Raw genomic sequence first — 17,729 nt, 5'->3', positions numbered from 1 at the left:
GCGCTGCTGCTGCGGCAAATCACCAAACAGGTGTTAGTATTTTTCTAGTAAGTTACTAAACTGCTGATGCTTTTTCCTGCCCATGAAATCCCACCTTAAGGGTAAAGGGTGTAACAGACAGACTGCGCGTTATTGTGTGGTTATCCGAAGTAGTTGTCAGTTCACGATTTGACATATTGAAGTGGAAACGGGGTTAATTCCCTCGATAATTTTTAGTTATTCATTTCGTCCTAAAGTAGTGATTATCAAAATGTTGAAAAATTTTACCTCGTTACAGACATTTGTATATTATGAAAGCCCAGTCCAGTATTAACACATACCCGCACGGTCGAAATAATATGTAAACGACACATTCGATATAAGTCCTTTCAATGTAAATCTGCTTCATGTAAGGTAATTCAATTTGCAACGTTCACAAGTGTACGATAAATATGCTGTCACGTAAAAACAAAGATTTGCGTACAATTAAAGAAGGCGTCGTTGGGAAATATGTTAAAAAAGAAACACCCCCCGAAATGCCTAGTGAGTATTCAATTGCTTTATCACTATTTGCTGCGCGAAAACGACCAGCAAGCATTCTTAGAAGTCTATAAACTACTCTTTGAATAACGTACTCCTATAAGTTTATATAATGTTAAATTGCCTACTTAGTTATCAACGTATGGACAACCGAACCAGTCAGAAGAATAAGAAGATTTAATCAATCATCTATACCATCGTCTGCGGTAAGAGTTTTTGATTGTTGCTCAATCAAAGCTGTGATTATGCACATGAAAATGAAAAAGCAAGAGTTGGGTATTCATTTGTATAAAAATACTATGAGCAAGATAATATAAAAGAATAACTCATTCGTAGTATCTCATGAGCTGCTTTTCAGTTTTCTCACGATGGCCTCGGTAAACATGCCTGACCAGTTCAAAGTGTTTAAAAAAACCTATCATATCTGTCCTTTCTATAGCCTGTAGTTCAACAGCCAAGTATGGTCCAAAAATTTGGAAACACAAAAACAACTATGAGCGCAGTTGGATTAGGAAGTCACGAGGGCAAATATACACCCAATAGCTCGGTTCCAGATTTAGCTCAAAGGTATGCATATTCCAATACTAGAAATGTATTTGATTTTTGTTGATCCTGCATAATTCTATGAAAATATTTATTTTTACATTACTTTTCTTTCTACCTGCAATAAGATCACTTGTTGCATAGTTAGAATGTGCCAACATTTGGTACTTTTCTTACAGTCAACTACATGTTAGTAAGAGGCTTCCTACACAACGGTTGATTATAAAATTTCATCTTATAATTGAATAGATATTATCGACATTGTTTGGTCTACACAAGTCTAAACGAATAGCAACATTTTTCACATGTCGATGCTTACTTTGAACAGTCTCTGTTCGATTTTTGTTATTCCTATTTGTACACTAACTAATCATTTTTCAACAGATTTGCCAGCCTTTCTGTTACTTCCAGCGACGGGACGACCTCACGTACTCCGACTCCGATGTATCATCCTGAATTGTCCCCTGCAATTTCGCACACCTATGTGAACCAATATGCTGGTTCTGAATATCATTTGGATAGGATTCAAACACCTCAATTACCTTACCTGCCTTCTGAAATTGATTTAGGTTATGAAGATTATAATCAGACTCCGTATTGCCAAAACTCTGGGTAGAATAATTTGGTACCTTAGTCAATAATCAATAACATGTTGTGTAAATTATTTTGTACTCCTGTATCACTATGCAATTTCATTGCTTATGTAGTTCTCATACTTATTCAGGTACAATAGGAGGCACTCGGAGAGACCAAGTTCAAGAGGGGAACCACCAGAAGAGTTACCACTGCCACCAGGCTGGTCGGTCGACTTCACTCTGCGTGGTAGAAAATACTATATTGATCACAATACTAAAACTACGCACTGGTCTCATCCACTTGAAAAAGAGGGTCTACCGACAGGTTGGGAGAGAATAGAATCTCCAGAGTACGGAGTATATTATGTGAAGTAAGTTGTTGTGCATTTTTTATGATATTAACTTGCGAAAGCAACAATGTAAGGTGTCGCATGGGAAAACATCGATGAATATATTTCCTTGTCTTTTTCAGTCACATCACAAGACAAGCACAATACGAACATCCATGTTATCCTTTGGAAATGCAAGCCGTTCGTGTTGTTTCACCACCACGCCACACGCATTTTCATTCCCATAGCGTTCTAGTTCCAGCAAATCCTTATCTGAATGAAGAAATCCCACATTGGCTTTATGTATACAGCAGAGCATCTGTTGCTTTGGACCGGAAATTGCGCTGGGAGCTCTTTCGTCTTCCTGAATTGGATTGTTTTAATGCGATGCTCACCAGACTGTACAAACAAGAACTAGAAGAAGTTGTAATGCGATACGAAGAGTACAGGTTTGTGTTACGTTTATGTTTCTTGATTCCTCATCAGAAGTACAGAACAAATAGGTAGCAGCCCGCTAAACATCTTCTAGTCTAAATCACAATTACTTGAAATAAGTTAAATGAAAAGTAACGAATATTTTACATAAGAATCTGGGTGCTTCAATTATGCTGAAGCTACTATCTAGCGGTCAGGGAATTCCGAGAAATAGAAAATATACAGGGCTTTTGAATTCCCTAGAAAATGAGGAAAAATTTTTTTCTGATTCTGTATGACTTGGAATTATCAATATTTTCTTCACATTAGATGTCACTAATCAATTCAGTTTCATTGCTATAATGTATTATACATGTATTTTGTTCAACACATGGTTTATTTATCTGTTGCAAAAAATTCTAATATTTTAGACAATTTAATCCCATTGCCGCTTATATAATCCACGTGTTAGAGTAGTATGAGATTTTTCGAGGTGTAGAAAAATTTAAAATTACGTCCACAAATCTTAGAATTTTCTAAACTCTGCATCTGTCTGACATCTTGTATTGTAGTTCAATACCTTACTCTTAATGAAGTTTGCCGTTGGGCTGTGCTATATTGCATAGAAATAGACATAGATATGCTATACGCTCCATAACAGAGCATACCTCACTTGGCACTAGTAAACGCACATTATGATGCATGTAGTCTAGCAATTCAGGGTAGGAACGTGACTTACCTGATGCCAGCCATTGGACCATAACCATTCAAGTAGATCACTTTTATGCGTGGCTGCTTCTGTTGTTTCAGAATACTCCTATCTATTGCCTGATCAGTCGTTGCTCACAGAATGCCGCCTCTGTGGCCACATCGATCTAAATTTTCAGAAATGATAGCCCTTGTATCCTAAAATATCGTAAAAACTGCAGTATTGAATATTCTCATGACCCCATTTATATCCATGCATGCTAAGTTCTTATTCCACACAAACAACTTCTACAATCAAGTCATCTCAAAGCTGCAAAAGAGTGATCATTTTTTAAGACTTCGTCATCTGAACATTATGTACTTTGACCTTCTCTGGATATGGTGAAGCTCTTCATCATATTCAGTGAGGTCTGTCAGACCCGTCATACTAGGTAGAAACAATTCTATAGAATTGTTAGTCTGCAAAATTGATTTCTGACGAATTAGGTTTCTTCTGGACCTTTTCACTTTTTTCCCTTTCTTAGCTCAGTCTTGCATTCAGGATCGACCTTCCATGCTTAACACAGCTCTAACTTTTACCCTAGAAGGTTGGTTTATCCGAAACCCCTACCTTTCATATGTATTGTGAAGTAGATTTTCCTTACCTCTAGCTACCTGGAAGTACTTGTGAAGTAGCCAAGTACTTATCGTGTTCACAATAATTTGGCGACCCACGATGATAGCTAGAAAAAGAATCATACGAAAGATATCGCAAAGTTTTGGTGGGTGTCTGGGCTGATCAACAGGCCGTCTAAACTCAACCGTCACTGGTCCTCGGCTACTGCAGCACTCGGTAGCTCAGTATGGCGGAGAGAGGAGAGGTAAATTTCGGAGAAAAAGAAATGACACTTGTTATAACCCCAAAATTAACAAAATAAATAAAAAAAAGTATATTCTTGATTGTGCCCATACAACAAAACAAAAAAAAAGCAACAAAAGAGTCTCAATAAAATAAAAATGGGAAATGAAATTCAAACTCGGTCGGTATTCGCCAATCCCGAAACAAAGTGCCAGCCAACAAGTGGACTGAACTACTCTTATATAAACTATTGAGCTTTCTAGCTCACAATACAAGATCCAAATCAGTAACCTGCAACTAAGTAAAGGTGCTAATCATCCCAAATCCCAAATCTTAATCCACACCATTCACGTAGTTCTAAAACTTACAACTAAAACACAAAATAATACAAAATGAAATGAGAATAGCCTTGTCTAAACTAAGGCGCTAACCGCGGGAAATTAATTGTCAATTTACGTCAGCTGACTCACATTCTACAACTCGAGAGATTTCATTATTTTCGAAAGTGGCTGGAGTTTAAAGAATTTTTGTTATGAAGTACTGACCGTAATAGCGTCGCGCTAGTTCGCTAGAACTCCCTGTGCGTTAAAGAGGACCTGAATGCAAACACGTAAAAATTGTAAGGCTGGTCACGTCGTTCAGGAGCCAATTCGTAAATTCAAGTTTTAACTCGATCCGGCTTACCTAGGTAAAAGATTTTCTGCAAATTCCCATATCCCCTGTAGAAATGTAGGTGTTTCTATTGAACATCTTAATTACGGCATAATGATTTATACCAACCCGTCTCTCCCTCACCCCACACAAGCTAATCACTTATTATTAATATTACTATTTTTAATATTATTGTGAATACAACTAGGCAAATATTTAGGAACACAAAAGTGATGCGGTTTATTCATTTTTTATGAAAGAGTCTTCATTAAACACTGTTTAAATTATTATATTTGCAAGCTAGGAAAATGTACTTGAAAACAAAATGAAATCCTGGAATAATGAACGCAAGCCTAAATATCAAAGCTTAATTTTAAATTTCTGAAAAATAGTTTAAATTCTAGTAGATTAGTTAATATCACTCTGTAATGGCTCATTTTATTCAGAAGTTTATTTTCTCTAAAGTTACCAAAATTGATTTCTTTCTAGTAGTTAATTCAATATACTATACCCATTTGTTAATTATAATCAGTATCGGCAATATTGTAACATTCAATATTCATTAATAACAGGATGATGAAAAAAGTGTTTTAGTGAATTTGTAGGAATTAGTCTTCCAAATGAAATGGAACTAATCCATTGAATTTTTAAGGATTTTTAAGCAATTCGAAATGAGGCATTGATATCCAAGCCTTTGTTTATAGTTTCAGTATTTTCTATCTTTCTCTATCTTCTTGAATTTTTTTATTTTTGAAAACTTTTTCGAGGGTTAGGACATAATAATTTGATACATACGCAATGTAGGACTATCTTCTAATAAATTCGGTAAAAAGTATCGTTTTTTGGCCAACCAACATCCTCAAAGTTGGCAACTTACGTTTAGTCAATAGTGACATATAGTATTTATACCAAACCTCATCCAAGGTCGGTAAAATTTCTGCACTCTAGTAATTTTTGATGCAAGCATTATGAACTCTTTATTCAAATGCGTGAAATTGTTTATGGTCAGCATCAACTGCATATTATAGGGGATTTGATGGGAATGAATGCTCTCTAAGTAGTGATATTAAATCCAAACTCAAGTTAAACTTATAATGATGAAGTTTGTAACACTGACACAATTAAATATACATTTTTTCTATATTTCATTTTTTTATATTAAATTTATAAAACATATTTTAACTCCAACAGCTACCAAAAACCTGAAATTTTAAACTGATTTTTCCAAGCACAAAACTTTTTTTACAAGTTATTGGTGCTGGGCTGGAAAACTGTCACCACAAACATGCATATATATATATAGCATATATACAAAAAAAATATGAAAACTTACAACAAAAAAATATAAGTCACTCAAATGTGTCACCAGCTGCCGACTATTTGTACTGGGACGTGGCATATGATTATTTACATATTTCTTGTTTTCTATATGTTGCCTGATTTTTACTGTAAGATATTTGTTGCTCATACTGGTAATATAATTCCACTTGACATATTTTTCTCATAATCAGAGTTTGATATTCATTAAGATGTTATATTTTTACTTCCATCAGTTTGCAAAGTACTTGTGTTTACTTTCAGTGACGTTACAAAAGTCCTTTTTTCTCTCTGTAATTATTTTGGGAAGTTATGAGCTGAAAACGTCTTGAGTGTGAGTAACTCAGCGTAATCTAAAGAATATCAAAATAGGTGTAGAGTTGATCGGTTCGATCTCGTAATTTTTTCACCCATCTCTTGCCCTAATTGGACTGAAAACTTTTTTGTGATGTTTCACTTTTCAAAACCTTATTAACTACATCTTATTGGCGATTTTGAAATTATGCATATAGAACTGAATACACTCACAAATTTTTAGGTGATTGCCTTACAGGGTTATTCATTCTTTGCTGAACTCGATACTGGGTTGAGAAAGAGCCACTTATCTGGGCACCCGGTAGGACTGCTGTGTCACTGGCACTCTTAATCAGCAATCAATAAATGACACTGTATATATAATGAAATTTAACAGCAGAGAATTTTAGGTGAAAGAATTGACACAAACGAGAATAAGTATGTAATGCGGTTTAGTATCACTAACGCAGAAGCTGTAAGAACATACAATGGAATCTTTGACAGTGGCATATAGCAATCGAGTGAGCTGTCATGAAACAGTATACATTATTGAAAATTGAGTTAAAGATATAAGTATGTGGTTGTCATGAGATAAGTTACCGAGGTGTTTTTATTTGATCAGCACGATCTTAGCGACATATTCTTTTGCACTACTGAGTGTGAAATAAGTTCAGTACATTGTTAATGAAGCAATATGTATTCTATTTGCTCGTCGCTAGTATTCTTGTTTCCCAAAGCATGTGTTAAATAGACAGAAATGATTGGCAACGCTTCACATGATGACCGTGCGCTCGTACTTTCGAAGTAAGTTTTATTAATATTAGGAAGTATAGCATAGGCATGACCTACACCCTGCCGTGATGTGTAGATAATTGAAAATAATCAATAATGAAACGAGATCCATAGTGCGGCATGCTAGACTATCAGAATCTCCAAAAGTACACTGCTTGACATTTCATTTGTCTCGTAAGAGCCGTCGTTGCAAACCTGAAGGTCATACTCGTGAATGAGCTTGATACAACTACATTTCTTTAACCTGCACAATGATAATGCTCATCATACTAAAAATAAAGCCAAGGAAACGTTTCCACAAATTTATAATATAAAACTTTGATTTAATTTTAATCCCAGATCTGGGTAACTCTAAATATAAATGAACCAACATGCGAACATTCCTGACATATTTTTAAGGTACTAAAGAACACAAAAAGAAAATGCAAGATTGGTAACCTGTTGTCCAGTAGACTTTCTTAGGCTTCACATTAGTATCCTGATTCCATGGAAAGTCTTCTCTTATGAGTACTCAAAAGCGTAAAATATATAGTTTTCAATGTACACCCGGGGTGCATCGGCACAGTTAAAAACGCTGTTAGTCATCATTATGTATATATTCATAACTATCGGCATTGAATGTTTGCATTCTTAGATATACCATTAGTAGTTCATTGTATTTTTACCTGAAAATAATCCACATAGGTTTGCGTTCTGTACTTCACTGAAGATGTTTAATTCAGCGAATAATAATAGTTTTACATAACTTTTAGGTATTTGGAGTTTAATTTTTTCTTTGCATTTTCTTATTTCTAGATCTGCGTTGCTGTGTGAAATGGAACAAAGATTGAAGGAATTGAAACCCGAATCTAGAGGATCAACCGCAGGAGTTGTTGCCCTACGGAGATCCTTGCCTTAAGACTGTAGAATGTCGACAGAAGCTGTAGTAAAGCTTGATTTATTTGTGTGATTGACTAAACAGAGTTCCTTAGATGTCTTATACGAGCATTTGGTATACAGGTATTCTCTTTCTTCATGTGCGAGACCAACTCGCTTTGCCTGAGGTAATAATTGACTATTCTTACGAGAAGCAAACAGAGGCCTGTACAGACATGTTTGATCGTAGGTTTAGAAGTGTTCTGGAGAAAGATTATGGACAAATTATCTTCAGTGCATAAAATGAAAGTGCCTTAATAATCCTCTATTAACTAGTTCAGAACCTATAATAAGAGGAGCCTCATAACTTTGATAAGTAATATTTACATTATCTGCTGCCATAAATTTAATATCATTTTCGGATAGATACAAAATTGAAATGAAACCAAGTGCAACAAGTCTGATCACGATACAGTACACCACTGAACTTCTGTAAAATAAGTGAATATATGTCTTGCTACTTGTCATTGTAATATAATGGAATGTTTTGCAAATCCATCTCGTGGCAACCTTATTGGTAGATATTACGAGTGAACCAAGTCCTGTCATTGCTTATGGAGGATCATTATCCCGCATCTATACTCTTAGTTTATGCTCGATCCATATTACGCCTACATTGACAATAGCAGTTCGTCTAATGTCGTTAATCAAGAAGAAATATTATGGAAAGGCTAAACCAATGCTTATCGAAGTGGTCCATTCTTTGGAATGAATTTAGTAATTGTAATAACGTTGCTCGCAGTGCTGGTATATGACTCTTCTTTCTCTGAAGCAATTGGCGTTTACTTTTTAGCAAAATTAAATTTTCCGTCATTTTCGATGAAAAATAATTTTTAACGAACTAAAACCTGAGTGCCGTTTTTCTTTACGTATATTTTGTGCAAAAAAAGTTACAATTGATTTATAAAATATTAGATCAAGAAACTTCAAAATTTACCTGGTTTGACATCAATATACCTATAGAATTACTTTTTTAAATATATTGTCATTTCATTCCGTGTGTAGTCACGACTCTTACATATTGATCATAACTTGTCTTCTTCGAATCGGGCGGATAAATTGCATATGGTCCGTAGCTAGTGCATGTTAAATATAACTGAAATTTGGATTTACTATGACGTAATTTGTTCGAGGCAATCCGACTTTGCGTTTAAATTTCGTAGAGTTCACTCACTGTCAAAAATTATTTGAACTTATCTATATTCCTATGATTAAATAAAATTTATTCATGAACTGTTATGTATCCAGGCCCCACAGAAATCGTTGGATCCCACAACCCCGAGTGCTGGAGTCAAATGCTCCTCTCGTTCAAGGTTACGCACACAGCAAACAGTTGTGTCTTATTACTAAGTCCTTAATGAGATGAACGAAAATTAGCTAGTCTTTTTCATATTACAATTTGTGTTATCATGTATTTTATTATGACTATTTTACAATGTAAAAACTGAAGTATTAATCACCACTTGTTACGTGGAATCATTTCTACTTGACACTGCCTCTTCATTTCCAACAGTGCGTTCAGCGGCCGTTCCAATATACAGATCTTCGCCCTCCTTTATTTCGTATGATCCTTTTATTTTAAACCCAGACATTTGTATTACCTGTGCTTGTGGGATTCCTAGAGTGTGCGCCCAGCTCCTTGCTGCATAATAAATGAATTGGTAGATATGATTACATTGTGCTTTAACGTAATTCGCATTTACTAATTCTTGTACCTCTGATTTTGAAACAGTTCCAACCAAAAAAACATTGGCTGCATTTTCTTCCTAACGGAAGCTCTCATAAAGTTTTTGAATATTTACGTACGGTGCACTTTGGAAAAAAAGTAATTCATTCTTTTTTCAGGTCTCTTCATTGTGTGCCCTAATTCTGATTTACTTCACTTCAATTCAATCTTGTACCGGTACTGTAATGCTTTTGAAATTTCGCCTTTGTTATTGCAAAATTGAATCATTTGGTCAGATTCTTTTTGAATCAGAATTTCGTGAATACTAATTGTTTCTGGCTTCCAGCCATGGTCAATGAAAATTTGACGCAGCAGCGCTTTCTCGACACCAAATTAGTACATTTTGTATCAAGGGTGGAAAAAAGGCGATTGCGAGCGTGATGTTTGCCACCCAAACGAAGCGATAGTGCTCATCGCGAATGAAATCGCCTTCCTTCCGTCATGCACACGATTTTTTGACCTAGTCGGTTTGAAAATTCGCATTTCGCGCATGTGAAGCGGGCCCAAGAAATTGGCATTTACATGCGCACTTCGCAAGCAAACGGACATCGAACTTTGCACCCGGTAAAGCGTCCAGGTAGATCCGGCGACTCAGCTCAATGAGAGATCTAAATAAAAATTTGTACAACGAAAATTCGTTGTTTAAGCAATCACGTCGGAATTTTTTTTAGTCAAAGATCGAAATAAACAGAAATCAAGTTTTTAACACAGGGCTTATTGTGCAATGCCGTTATAACTACAGTATTTTGATAATAACTTTTGAAAAACACCACAAATTGTCACAAACAATAACCGCATATATCACAAATTTCGACTTTTAGAATGTAATTGTGTAATAAAAATCCATTATCGTTGAATAAATAAACAATATTATCAGTTGAAAAGCCGAATTGCATGCATGCATGCATGCTCGTACGGTTTTTCAAAGCACGATTTTGGTGTAACTTCAATCTTATTATTCAATTTAAACAAATGTTCCAAAATTCACTTTGTATTAATGTCGTCGATAGGGTATGAAATTTGCAAAAAAAAAAAAAAAAAAAAAATTTCGCCCAGTTTTTTGCCAAAAATGAAAATTTTGTATCATATTATCGACAGATTGGAAGTGCAGCTATTTTTCCAGAGCCCCAAAAAATCTAAGCCCCCTTAGCACGCCCCGACTAAATACAGCCTTTTGCGCAGGATCTACCAAGTGCATATAAAAACGGCAATTTTGCGCCTGCTTGAAATGCGCGAAAAGTCATTTTTCCAGGAAGGATAAGACAGAAAAAAAAACTATTCTCATTTTGATGGAGTGGTCCCCAATTTTTGAATAGCTTTACCTCGATGATATTAAGAAGTGACTGCCGAAATTTGATATGGGATATCGATTTTGATGAGATCTGTTAACCTGATCTTGATAAAAGTCGAAGACAGCGATGCGACATGGTAGAAATTTATAAAACTGTTTTTTTTATTTTTTTTGTTTTCATTTATTATATTATTGCGTATATGAACCATACTCGTTTACGGATAGAACTAACATCATTATCATAAAGTCACTGTACAAATTTATAGAAATTCATTGGACTAGTTTCAAAGTTAGAACAGTTGCAAAGTAAGTACTTTATGAATTTCTTGAAGACATGCTTCTTCGACTATGGTACCACAGGTAGAGTGGGATTTATTTGCAAGTTTTCTAGGTCTTATAAAATGTCAATGGTCGTAAAAAATTAACTTATTTTTGAGTTTTTCACGTGTTACAAAATTTACCATCAATTTCTTGTCACGAAAAGTTGTCAACAAAAATGTTATAGGGACTCTGGACTGATCTTTGTCTAGATGGTACCTCCTGAAGCATGAAAATCTCCATATTATAATTGCAAAACATTGCCGATTTTACTTGAATCACTTTTGAAATAAAATCTTATGGTATCGTAACTTAGTAGAAATGAAGTTTCAACCGGGCAAAATTAAAGTGATGAATTTTCACCTGAACATAAATATAAATAAAAATATTTCGCTCATGGGTTGTTGAAACTTTTGCAAGAATACTTCAAATGAATATTGACAGTTGCAACCTTTATTATACATTTTTTGGATTAATAAACAAAGTTTTTTCTTTCGATTCACCTTCCCAAACATTACATGCTCTATCTAGCATTCAAGACCGCCTATTTTATAAGAAATTAGTAGAATTCACCTAGATTGATTCGTTAACGTAAAAAATTTTACCATTACCAACATTGCGTGAATTTTAATTTTGAACCGTTTATAACTTACCACAGATTGTCTGTCCTAATTTTTATTTGATGAAAATGCTCACCCAGTGCACGCGAGTCGAGAGTGCGGTGAATGGAAACCATACATTGGGTAACTGTCTCGGTAATTAATAAGATGAGGTATAAAGAAATGTTGCGAGATTTTTTAAGAAAACTCGATTTATTAGCATTGATTATGCTAGGCTATTTCAATTGCACTGAGGGGTCGAATTTCGAAACAGCAATAGCTATTTATAGCCAGATTTATTTCAAACCAGGCCAATCTAAAGTTGTAGGATTGATCACCCATGAAATCTCGTCAAATAAAATAAGAAAAAGTGTATGTGTGAAGTTACAAATGCGTCAATTTTGAAAGCTAAGAATGCTGGTTCTACCAAGAAATCAGTATCATTTTTGTTTTCATACCTGGTTTTTCACACTAATTGACAGTATCAACTTTTTTTTAGTGTTTAACCGTGTAGAATGGCGCTTTGAGCAATGTGCAACTTTTTTGCTTCAGTAATGCGTAAGCGTGCGTAATCGTCAGAATAGATGAAATTTTACCCGGTAGCTTTCTTTTAAGGGCGTATCAGGTGTACAGTCTGGTCAAGAACAGTATGGTATTTTATCCAATTTTAATGAATAATATCTAACATCCATTGTAAGTGAATCCTACACAAATCACTTGGCATGGATTTTGTTTGACATAAATGTATCATTCTCATCTCTATCATAGTAAAAAATATCTTTTTCGCTTCTATTACTATAGGAAAAAACATAGTTTTACAATTTTTGTGGCCAAATTTGATTTAAAAAAACCCCGTAACTTGGATCAACGAACAGAACAACTGGTACAAGTTGCAAAGTTTTTATTTTAAAAAAAAAAGGGAGGCTAAGTCAAAAAAAAAGTTCTTTTCGATTCCTACTCTTGTTTTTCGAGTGACCCCAATATCGATTAGGAGAAATGTCATGAGTATAGAACGATCTGGAACAATTTTCTAAAACTTTTTTTTCGTAATGTGGGGAGAGGGGCTCACCTCACATAGCTGGGCTTTGAAAATGTCAAGTTTTTAGAACGTGAAAAACGGTTCACTTTATCATGGTTGGCTAAATTTCGAACCATCTCAAAACAGCAATGAGGTAATTTTCCGGAAAATGTATCATTACATCAACGTTACAAACAGTAACTTTATTCAAAAGTTGTTAATAACGGAGGTCTTTTCGTGTACAACAGATAGTTTATTTTGTTTCCTTATATCGAGGAAAGGTTTACTTTGATTTAATTCAACTTAAACAAACTCAGTTGCACTTATCATTTTTGATCTGCAATTTCGTCATTTAAACATTTTTACTTTTTTTCGCCTGTGGCGATGCAGGAATAGTATTGATATGGGTAGAAAATGATTTTCGTTTCATTTCAATGAATTTTTACGATTTCGGATCTTTAGTATACGAAAAACAGATTTTAAGAGAAATGTCAGTCTGCCGGTCTGTCCTGAGAAACTCTCGAAATGATCTCAAAAACTGCTGGATGAAAAACTCTGAAATTTACACGACTTTGCATTGAAATTATGGGCATCAAGAATTGCCAGATCTCATTTTTTATTAACGTAGGTTTCCATCGAAAAAAATTCAAAATTTCAATTTTTTAAACACTTTCACGATGATTTCGGTTATGGCTCGATGAAAAAGACCTGAAATTCACATGACTACAATCAAGTTTAGACATTAAGGGATTGTCTCAGTGTGAAATTTTGAAAAAATCGTTTTTTTTTTTTGCATTATCGTATAGTATACACTGTTCTCAACATTCTCTCAAATTTTTAAATCGAAATTCAAATTATCACGGTCACTACAGCGTTTCTTGTAGAAAGGGAACGATTTTTCTACCTGCGCGTGTACTAAGGTGCTTAGGTTCTATAACCTTGCAGAATAAACTGTCCAAGCATTTCAGTTCGTTTTTGACATCCACCACGGATAGACGTACGAGTGAAACCCCCAAGAAAAAAATCAAGACCTGGCATCGCCGATTGATCGTAAGTAAACGATTTATCTAAAATTTTCTAACTTCAATCTTTAAACCCGTTTTTCTCGGAATGGTATTTTTCAAAACGGTGTCCACTCTCAAAGGAAGAGTTTTGAAGATATCTATTTCCGATTTTGAGAGAACATTCTTAACGTCATTCTCTATCGCGCTATGGAAATTTTTTTTTTTTTTTTTTGAAATCTTCCAATTTTTTTTACGAGAAACTGTCGAAAAAAGGGCCAAATTCGATAATTTTTGTTCAAACCGCCGCCATTTTGTTAAATTTCAAAAAAAAAAAAAAAAAAAAAAACCTCCATAGCGCGATAGCGACTTTCCTACAAATTAATAATCTTTTTGTAATTTTTGTTTCAGATCAAAATTGCGGCCGCAATCGTGGACACAGTACAGGACCTTTTTTTGAACGTGTCATTTCAACAATTTATTTAATGATTATATACTAAACAGATGAACGTAAAAAAAATCATTTTGTATTCGGCATGAATGTATTTATTTATAAAAATAAAACCAGACCGATTAGTTTATTACAACATTAAAAAAAAAAATCGCGAGTCACACTGAGACGATCCCTTGAAAATTGGCATATCCTGTTTTCTCTGACCGCATGGTTCTACTGGAAAGAACTTAAAAAAAACTCTCAACACTCTGGCATTTCATAGAACGATCGGACGTTTATAGAAAATTTGATGTAAAATTCTATAAAGCAAATAAAATAATGCAATAGGAACCGACTTCATGAAAAACAAAGAAATCATTTTATAAAACAAAGGAACGTCAACGACAAAAGATTTTGATCGTCCTTGATGGTAATTCCAGTAATGAACTAGTTTCTAAAGTGATAAAAAAAAAAACTATTTCCCCGGCTTCTTCTGATTGAACTGTATACCTAACACATGGTTCATATAGAAGCTCAATTTTTGCCTAAACAAAGAACGCGAGGTATAGAATACCGTCAACAAAGAAAAATTGTTCCTTCATACAAGTTCCAAATAAATTCGACGATTTATTCAATATTTCATATCACTTTCGAAATTTCGGCTGAAATACAGTTAGTCGTTTGGCATCTAATGTTTACAAAACAAATCAATTGTGCTACGACAAAATAAAATAGACGTAGAATAATGGATTCTACAGGTTTTTAGTTGAGTTTTTTTTTCGATTTTTTTTAGCTTCTAAAAGTATGTTTGAATACATTTTGGATCTATGTGGTTTTGGACCACTTTGGTCTAGATCATTCGATTTTATGTTGCTTTATTTTATTAGAATTTACTGGTAGAAAGCTAATAAATTCATATACTTGTATTTCTTGGAATGAGTTTGAAAAACCGATCCCGGCTGAGTCTCTTAATTTCCAATAAAATTCTGCTCAAACCAAAGATTTACAGCTCCATCGAATGTTGACTTACATTTTCAACGGGTTCCGAGTGTGTATATCGCCTGTGTTGAGCGAAGTCAATATATTCAGCCAAGCATTATGATCAAGTATAAAATATACACTACAATGTCCATATTAAGAACATATTTTGAAGCATCGTTAAGTCTGTATATAACCAACACGTTTTTAGAATTGCGATTCAAGTATAAGACTAAATGAGATTTGTACGCAATGCAATAAATGAGAAAGCTTTTTTTGGAGCTTACAATCACTATTTCCAAATTTTCTACTATTCATGATGACTTTTTTCTGTTTAATAAACGAGATGAAAATAATTAGTATCTAATAAGTAGTAATATAATCTAAAAGATGAAGGGATTAGCCTTATTCTTGAAACATTGTACAAATTATATTAACTAGAGATGAGAAGTGAAATTAATTACCAGGAAGTACGTCTACGTCAGGGACATAACCCTCTGCTCTCATCCAGTCACGTTTGCCTGTGTAACACATGTACAATACACCGCCAAATGCATGCCATGCTAAAACAGCATAGAGTACCGACAGGCGCTTTTTCCATTGAAGTGCACGGTCCACATGTATCGGGGATGTGTTTCTTCTAATAAACAACCGCAACCATCTGAATTGCAACATTCTGTAAAGTGTGAAAATCAACTTTCAACTGACCGTAATTTCATGCACCTATGTGGAAAGGCATTAAGTATTGAACAAATAATACAATGTACTTAAATATTGAGATTAACTAACAATCGTATAATTGTAATTTTAAGATGGAAAAACAAGAATCTGCTTCAGAGATTAAGATTAGCTGTAATATTGTACATCTTTTTGAACGTTAACACTATTGCGAATTACGAAATTATATGTTATCACGCTTTTGTGGATATAAAACCTATTTAACAAAAAATGTATCAATTTGGTTTGTGTTGTAGTAGCAGGTGAACAGTGATGCACAAGTTAAAATATAATGTTAATGGTAACAAATTCTATAGTGTTTATAGAATTTTGTTTGAAAGACACCGCTTACAATTGCTCAAAGTGAATTCAAATTGGCAAATCAAATTAAGGGGATGATACTCAAGACTTATAAATCTGAAAATATGAATTTTGAAATGCTATAACTTCTAGACTCTTATACTGACAATGAATCAAAAGTGAGATGGATTGTTTAGCGCTAGAACGAAAGACTTACTTTTTTTTACCTTTAAACAATAGATTAAGGTGAATACCCACCCCACGCATTTTTTGTTCGTAAATTTGTTCCTAGAGCAATAATAGGATTCGTAAGTAAACGAATCTTTTCGTTTTTCAATGAGGAAGAGAATTGCGCATAGTGAAGTTAATTTCATTGAAGTTTAATTGGTGAAAAATCCATTCAAATACCAAGCAGTGCTGAAAAACAGCAAACACGTCATTTTTTAAGCAAAAATTCAGATTTTTTATTCTAATCAACCCGTTGTCAAATTTCGAACGCGGTTTTGGAGAGGATACATCAGACGTTTAAAGGAAAATTATCATTGCTATCTTCTGTTCAAAGATATACCTATTCGGAATTTTAAAAATCAAAAATCAGAGAGCTGAGGTATGGAAAAACTTAATGAAAAGATCATAATATATTCTTTTCAAAATATACTCTTCTGGTTGTAAGATACAATATATATTATGAAAAAAGGTAATTTAATCAGTATCATATTTTATTTTTTTTTTCTACTGCCATTATACAGTAGGGTGGTCTATTTGAGTTAACACAGAACAATATCTTGAGAACAACGCATTTCACGGAAAAATGTTTGCAATAAAAGTTTTATAGTTCGAAGGGGGCGCAACACTGTGCTATCATACTTTTCATTCGATGGAGGTTTAAAGGGTCATTTAATGGTCGACATTGTTTTTTCTTTGAACATGAACTTTTTTCTACAGATTTGCATTTTACAAAAAACAATCGTCAACTTTTTATCCCAAACTGTTTTTTCTAAGACATCAATTTTTCAATATATCTCAAAATTGATGAAGGCATCCAATAAAACAGTAAAATATGAGAAAAAATTCATAACAATAGAGGCTCAAGATTATACCTGTCAAGTTTAATATACTTTTTGAGATGCTTTATAAAAGATTCATCACAGTGTAGTGAATGTTCTCTTTTAATGCCACTGGGTATATTTCTGATTCCCTTGTTCATATTTTTTGGAGTAGTTTGCACCATGCTATAAACTTCTTCTTTAAGGTAGGCCTATAAAAAGAATTAGGAATTGTAAAATCTAGTGACCGAGCAGGAATGTGTATTAGCCTGCCTCTGCCAATCTAGCGATTGGTATAATCTATAAAAAAAAAAGCAACATTGACCTCAAAATGACCATGTAAGCCTCCACCGAATGAAAAGTACAATAACACAGTTTTCTGCATACCTTTTTTTGTATAATACATT

At 34.0% G+C, this 17,729-nt stretch overlaps 2 protein-coding genes across 2 annotated transcripts; one reads left to right on the top strand and one right to left on the bottom strand.

Moving 5' to 3' along the window:
* The first annotated feature begins 103 nt into the window (after window positions 1-103).
* LOC124180882 (scaffold protein salvador-like) lies at window positions 104-9,610 on the top strand. The gene is made up of 7 exons (XM_046566791.1): window positions 104-522; window positions 652-725; window positions 959-1,086; window positions 1,447-1,674; window positions 1,787-2,008; window positions 2,110-2,415; window positions 7,776-9,610. Exons 1-7 carry the CDS (start codon window positions 432-434, stop codon window positions 7,876-7,878), a joined length of 1,152 nt encoding a protein of 383 aa, XP_046422747.1. The 5' UTR covers window positions 104-431; the 3' UTR covers window positions 7,879-9,610.
* On the bottom strand, window positions 9,294-16,672 carry LOC124180888. The gene is made up of 3 exons (XM_046566804.1): window positions 16,535-16,672; window positions 15,724-15,935; window positions 9,294-9,537 (listed from the first exon to the last, which is right to left on the bottom strand). Exons 1-3 carry the CDS (start codon window positions 16,648-16,650, stop codon window positions 9,362-9,364), a joined length of 504 nt encoding a protein of 167 aa, XP_046422760.1. The 5' UTR covers window positions 16,651-16,672; the 3' UTR covers window positions 9,294-9,361.
* Window positions 16,673-17,729: the final 1,057 nt, after the last annotated feature.

The sequence above is a fragment of the Neodiprion fabricii genome, chromosome 4, assembly GCF_021155785.1.
Source record: "Neodiprion fabricii isolate iyNeoFabr1 chromosome 4, iyNeoFabr1.1, whole genome shotgun sequence".
NCBI lineage: Eukaryota > Metazoa > Arthropoda > Insecta > Hymenoptera > Diprionidae > Neodiprion > Neodiprion fabricii.
This window is presented reverse-complemented; position numbering and strand designations above follow the sequence as displayed.

Coding starts and splice junctions, on each gene's coding strand:
- LOC124180888 (XM_046566804.1), bottom strand. CDS start 16,650: ATGAAATTAACTTCACTATGCGCAATTCTCTTCCTCATTGAAAAACGA. Junction 15,936..16,534: donor ACGAACAAAAAATGCGTGGG/GTGGGTATTCAC, acceptor CACACTTTACAG/AATGTTGCAATTCAGATGGT. Junction 9,538..15,723: donor TGACGTAGACGTACTTCCTG/GTAATTAATTTC, acceptor TTTATTATGCAG/CAAGGAGCTGGGCGCACACT.
- LOC124180882 (XM_046566791.1), top strand. CDS start 432: ATGCTGTCACGTAAAAACAAAGATTTGCGTACAATTAAAGAAGGCGTC. Junction 523..651: donor AACACCCCCCGAAATGCCTA/GTGAGTATTCAA, acceptor TTGCCTACTTAG/TTATCAACGTATGGACAACC. Junction 726..958: donor CATCTATACCATCGTCTGCG/GTAAGAGTTTTT, acceptor TCCTTTCTATAG/CCTGTAGTTCAACAGCCAAG.